The 6,759-nt window shown below is 39.9% G+C and overlaps 1 protein-coding gene across 1 annotated transcript in view; it reads right to left on the bottom strand.

Annotated features, from left to right (window-relative positions):
• LOC108789316 (BPI fold-containing family B member 4-like) overlaps window positions 1-6,759 on the bottom strand; it is a 44,479-nt gene that overhangs the window by 7,509 nt on the left and 30,211 nt on the right. Inside the window, exons 6-9 of the mRNA XM_018559288.1 lie at window positions 5,921-6,064; window positions 5,776-5,839; window positions 4,346-4,406; window positions 214-305 (exon numbers count right to left, since the gene is read on the bottom strand). Coding sequence (XP_018414790.1) covers window positions 214-305; window positions 4,346-4,406; window positions 5,776-5,839; window positions 5,921-6,064 — 361 coding nt within the window. The remainder of the gene's footprint in view (window positions 1-213; window positions 306-4,345; window positions 4,407-5,775; window positions 5,840-5,920; window positions 6,065-6,759) is intronic.

Raw genomic sequence — 6,759 nt, 5'->3', positions numbered from 1 at the left:
GTACATATAAATATACAACACAGGCAAGTATTAGTTTGGTTTTTTTTTTACGGGCAAGTTAAAATGTATTTTTTTTTAATAATGACAGAATCACTATAATATACTTAACAAACACTTTAAAAATGTTCACATTAAGTTAGTTGATTTCTTATCTACATGTTTAGTTGTTTATTAGTAAACAGGCAACACTTTACATCAATCGTGATAACTTACGTTCAAATCCAGCTCAATAAACTGGCCAGTTACTATAGGTAGGCTTGATACTGTATACTGAATACTGCCAACTAAGCCAAGAGGAACAATTGCTGCATGAAAGAAATAAAAATTAATCATAAATTATTTACATACAACATATTTCTAGTTTTCACTATCAATATTGAGTAATATTACTGATTTAAGAAAATGTCCTTATTCCTCTTTGTGGCAGTCTATTGGATTGCAGCATTAAAGCCCAACTCCAGTAAAAACATTTTAGGTAGAGCATAGAATGTTTGGGGCCTTTGTCAAGTTTTTATTGATATATGTGTACTTATTAAGGAGATTTCCACTCAATTTCTGTTTGAAGAACCTGACAAAGTTGACAACCCCATCCCCCATTTCTTCTATGGACACTGCAGGGACAGAAAATTCAAGTATCCTCATGTAGTTACAGACAAAAATACCTGACAGAGGTTTTAACTCTTTGTCACTTTATTAAAAATAAAGTTTTGGTTAAAGCAACCCATCCAATCTAACAAAATAAACCCCACAGTTGAAAGGTCTTCTGCAATAGAAAAGCTCTTAAAGTTACCATGTCCATGTCTCCTATATCCCCTATGTTACAGCTCCGTAGCCTTTATCGGCCTACTTGGAATTCAACACTCCAACCCCTACGCTAAAAGCTGAATCCTGTAGTGACGTAGGGATCGTAGGATGTAACCACAGCACATGGTGAGGAGACACACCCATTGAACACTCCCTGAAATGTTCAATGCTGAAGACACTGATGGATGCTGTAGCACTGGAACAACGGGAAGATAAGAGCTTGTCTATGACAAGAACCTTACATATGTAATTTTTGTTATCCTGACAGGGCTATTGTAAAGCACTGCAGGACTAACTTTCCTATTTATAAAATAAAGGAAAAACTGCTCCAGAAGGGTTCATGTGGCCCAAGATCTAGGCAAAAATTACATGGACTCTGGGTGCCAAGAGAATAGTGGATGCAACTACAGAGGGTAGCGCCTCTTTTTCTTTCACTCAGTTTATTATCTTTAAACAATGAGGAGGCATAGCCTGTATTTGAATAAACATTGCCACATCCTTGTTCATGTGATTGCTTGGGTGTGTGTGTAGGAATGTGTTCCCTATCAGCCTTGCTGTGTTTTGTTTTGCTTTCACTTTTGTTGGGTTTCCTTTTTTCTTGCAGAGTATTTTACCATGGATAGTCTGTATCACACCACCCACCTGTCACTTTGTCAATAAATCTACAGAGAGTTGTGTAAAGGGTGAGTGCAGAAAGCCCTCTCTGTTTTGTCTTATGGTCAAACCCTGGCAAGCTTGTGATCAATAGTGCAGACAAAACAGCGACATTTTCTTCTTTAGCTCTCTTCTCTGAAGAAGGGAAGTCCTTAGGAAGCTCTCGTTTCTAAAACTGGCCATACACCTGTATCTACAGATTTTCTATGGTCAGATGGAAAAAGTGCAACAGATTCCTCCATCTACACTTAACTGTGTGGATGGAGGAATCTCTCACTGGGCCAAGCTTTAGTATCTTGCTAGTCGGCCCCGCTGGCTCTCAACATATATAAACAATCTTATTGGATGCAGGCATTGTTCAGGTGTTTTTAGGGCCAGCAGGACCGACTAGCAAGATACTGAAGCTTAGATAAACAACCACGGTTGTGATGGGGTTTTCTTAAGAGAGGACTCAGAAAGTTTCAAAAGATCATATACATTTATTCAGTTCATAAAAATGTTTTTCCATGATTGTAGTTAAAAAATCACAATAAATATGTAAACATGATATGAGATCCCTCATTTCTTGCATATAAATTGATTAAATAACATAATCCATTTCTTCATAATAATCATTAATCCATCATTCTGTTACATGTACATAATTATGCCACTCCATTTGTCCCCTACGCGTTTCACAAAATAGCTTCTTCCGGGTTTTTTTAATTCTTGGCAAAAAATCCAGGGATCTGAGGTCATGCAGGGATCCAAAAACTAGGACGGCAAGGTATAACCCAGTCCATCCCAGAGATGTTGAGTGGCAGAGCCACAGATGCCAATGCGGGTCACAACAGGTTATGTGTATCTTCAAAACTTGTGTGAGGGGATTATCCTCTCCTTAAGATTCACCCGCTGCTGCTTATTAGGTCCTTTCTCTAATCTCTCCTGTGAGTGTGGAAAACACAGGAGCAAGAGATGTTAACAGGAGAGATTAGAGAAAGGACCTAATAAGCAGCAGCAGCTGAATCTTAAGGAGAGGATCATCCCCTCACACAAGTTTTGAAGATACACATAACCCGTGGGACCCGCATTGGCATCTGTGGCTCCGCCACTCGACATCTCTGGGAGTGACTGGGTTATACCTTGCCCTCCTAGTTTTTGGATCCCTGCATGACCTCAGATCCCTGGATTTTTTGCCAAGAATAAAAAAAACCCTGAAGAAGCTATTTTGTGAAACGCGTAGGGGACAAATGGAGTGGCATAATTATGTACATGTAACAAAATGATGGATTAATGTTAGGTACCTGGTATGGAGACCGAAGGTAGGAGGAGGCTCCTCTTGCTCTTCGTGTCTTGTGGCCTTTGATATTGGGGACAAAGGCCAGGCAGACAATGAGTGGCACGAGTGCTTTGTGTATTTCCAGTAATCGATGTCAAACAAGCCGGGGTCAATAGCCAGGAGATCCGATGCGGTACAGAAGGGAGCAGGCAGAAGAATATCCAGGAAACAGTCCGAGGTCAATAAGGCAGGCAGCAAACCAGGATAATCGGCAAAACAGGAACAGGTCAAAAGCCAGGGAGTTCAGGAGTATACAGGATCAGGCAAAACAGGATGCACGGAGCACACACAAACTGGAAAGATAACCCAGAAACTAGTGGGCGTTTGAGCTGGGTTTAAATAGGGCAGTAAATCTATCTATGACGTCACTTCCTGTGCGCCACTTGGCGCGTATTTCCGCACGTCACTTCCGACTGCGCATGCGCGTGTTTGTTCTCAGCTGCGACCGGGGGCGTGTTCGTTCTCCGCTGCACATGCGCAGAGCGGGACTTTTGCTGACAATTAATGATTATTATCAAGAAATGGATTATGTTATTTAATCAATTTATATGGAAGAAATGAGGGATCTGATATCATGTTTACATATTTATTGTGATTTTTTAACTACGATGATGGAAAAACATTTTTATGAACTGAATAAATTTATATGATCTTTCGTATTTGACTAAATTGGGGTGAGGTCTCAGACTACCTGGGGATAGATCTGGAAAAGTGCCTTTATTTGGAAAGATACTGAAGCTTGGACCGGTGGGAGATTACTCCATCCACACTGATCAGTGTAGATGGAGGAATCTCTTTCACTTTTTCCATCTGACCATAGAAAATCTGCAAATTATCTGTAGGTGAATAGCCAGCTTTAGAAGAGGCCTTTTAGCCCATTCCCTGTTGGGAAAGATTGGTGGTTGAGTGAAGTCTGTGTGCCTGGGCAGAAGCCACGGCATGGAGGCTATCACCCCTGCCTGTGTGCCAAACCACTTGTTTTATAGCTGATGCGAACTGAAATAATTTTTGTATGATGATTCTTGATTCAGTGACCCGCCGAGTGACTTAAGGCCCATGTGAATTTTGGGTATTCCACCGCATTTGTCCTCCTTTTCTACACCAAGTTCAGGTAAAGCTTTTTTTTTTTTAAACTATCCAGTGTCAACCTATTTCCCTTTAAATGACATACATGTTATCTATCCTAGAGACTAGGAATGTCCCGATGGAAAATCCCTCTTGTATTTGCAAGGCCCCTTTTAGATGAAGGCAATTACACAGATTACACAGTTTACATGTCTTACCCCTCTCTTCAGGCAACAGTGCACTGGCCTCAAAATTGGCTGCTCAATCCTGAACCCTGCATCCTTACCCTGAGAGGGCAAAGTGACAGATTGTATTTAAACATATTAATCAGATCTCCTCTTCACTTTTCCTTAATACATGCGTTCTGTGTGATCCTTTTGTAAACTATCTCTAAAATGTTTCCCACCCATAAACCCTCTCACATTCTGCCATATTTGTCACGTATCAACAACAACATTATAATTAGATTTTACAGTAATATGTTTCTTCACTTAGTTAACTTACAGTTTACTGATAGTAGAAGGCCATTCGTCAAGTCTAGCACAACGTTCAACACTGGGCATAGCTGTAGAATAAAATCAGTCATGTTTTTGTCTAAATTATATGGCTTTTTTAGATTTTATGCTAACGTGCCAACTCACAGAGATTTCCAATACTAAATATTTCACACTCAAGATATATTTATTTTTATATTTAATGTTTTTGATAGATTGTAGTCAATGGTTATAATCCATATTAGGTATATGTTTGCTGTCTGTGTTCTATTGGAAAGATTTCTCTTCACTTTCTGTCCCAGAGACAGAACAAGATGTGAGAAAACTTCTATAAAATATGGGAAAATCTATTCTTCAACAGTTGTCACCAGAACAAAATATTTCCTCTATTACTGTTAAAGAGAGACCTGTTAAACCTTGCATTTTCTATCACTTCCTGTCTCAATCACAATGATCACCCAGACAACATAGGTAAATAATCTCCCCAGCAGAAACACCTGATGCAATAAAATGATTCTAATACTTTCATACTCTATCCAAAGCTAAAGACACAAGTCTTGCAAGTTGAATTTCCACCATTCATACACATGAAACCTGTTCGGCTACCCACACATTTCCCTGACCCCCCCCCCCCCCCCCCCCCCCCCCCTCCCCCCTGTCACCTCCCTACATAACTTTTAAATAGCTGCCAAGGGAGGAATGAAGTGGAATACTATAGAGTGTCAGATCCAGTCTGCTGGAGCTTTTGACATTGCATACAAGATGGTGGCAGTCTCAGACCTTATGGATGTCTACACAAGAGAGGGTTTAACATGTAAGTATTTACCCGATGAAATCTGGCCCTGTCTTTCCCATTCCCCCCCCCCCCCCCCCCCCCCTACCTTCCCATTCACATTAAAACTCTTGGTGTTCTAAAACCGAGAGAACCCTCCTCAATTTGAAAATGTTATTAAATTTGTGACATAATAAAAAAAGAGGTTTTCTTTCCTCTTCTATGTCATGGAATACATCAAAGAGCCTTGCTATTTCTCTCAAAATAAAATTATTAAAACTTTTTGCGAAATTCAATCCTGCACCTGTAACTCATGGGACTCTAACTAAAAGTACTGTATATCTGAGCAGGGGGTAACTGAAAAATGTTATGTTATCATGAATTTTAATAAGAAATTATTGTTGGAGGGGAGGACTGGTGACTAAAGTACTTGTACAAGTGTAACTTTGACCATCTACATAAGTTGTATTATAGAGAGTTTTTTTTTCCTAAGCTGAGGAGCCAGCTTGTTACATCCCAATATGGGACCCCCAGGTCAATATTTTGCCTTTGTTTGCTCTAGCCTTTATTAGAGCATGCAGGCCAACTAGTTAAAAACAAATCTTCACTGACCCACAAAACTATTTACTACATGTAAAAGATGTTTGTGGTCCAGACCAGATTCTTACCAGTCCCGGTAAAACGCCTTGAAGAAGATTTCTGACAAGTCCATCCAAAATTCCTGATAGGAGTCTAGGTAGAGATAATTTTTTTTTGTATGGTCATGGGGATGCCAAACCTTAAGGACAAAAAATAAGCATTGTTGCCACTCACCCCCTAAGTAGCCGAATATTTACACCACCCAGAAGCGCGTGACAGTCCTCAATAACTAAACGGGGAACTCCTGATGTCTCCTGTGTTAGTCTGGTTCTTGCTGTGATATTTACTTCAACCAAGATATCAAGGAATCCTAGCAGGCTTAAAAAAAAAGAATTTCAGAACTAAAAACTATTTACATCTTAATTTGTAATATGACCTAATCTCATTGTCATTTCAGAAAAACAACATCCCTTTAAAAAAAACTCACTTCTTGTGAGATTCTGCTGCTTCAAATAGTCATATACATGTGGCTGGTTTAGCGCAGCCTTTCTTAACTTGTTTTTTTTATCACGGAGGAAAAAAATAATTCAGGTCTCAGGGAACCCCTGCTGAAATGCATGAAATCTAAAACTCAAGGTACATTAGCCATACCACATTGGTGGGAAATAAGAGAAAGGCCCCCTTACACAGGTGGACAACAGAAAGAATGCCTAGTTGCACTGGTATTCAGTGAGAAAGATGACCATTACAATGGTTGTCACTGTAGTTCTCCCCTTATATTGGTGGACAGTGGGAAAATGCTGCTTATATTGGTGGTCAGTGGAAAGAATTTTCCCATTATAGACAGCTAACGTGATCTTTGGTGTGAGTGTTTACTTACCTGAGAAACAAGAGGGAAGCTCAAATAGCCCCATGCTGCTGACTCTGCCAAGTGGTGTTGGTGCCAGAACTATGTGGGTACCATCAGGCAGGAGATCAATTCTCTAATGCTCACTGTTTAAGGAAAACAGAGCAAGAGGCAGTACAGAACAATAAACGATTTTACACACGGAGATGGTGCTCTGTTCCCCTTT

The sequence above is a fragment of the Nanorana parkeri genome, unplaced genomic scaffold (genome assembly GCF_000935625.1).
Source record: "Nanorana parkeri isolate BGI_ZX_2015 unplaced genomic scaffold, ASM93562v1 scaffold387, whole genome shotgun sequence".
Classification (NCBI taxonomy): Eukaryota; Metazoa; Chordata; class Amphibia; order Anura; family Dicroglossidae; genus Nanorana; species Nanorana parkeri.
This window is presented reverse-complemented; position numbering and strand designations above follow the sequence as displayed.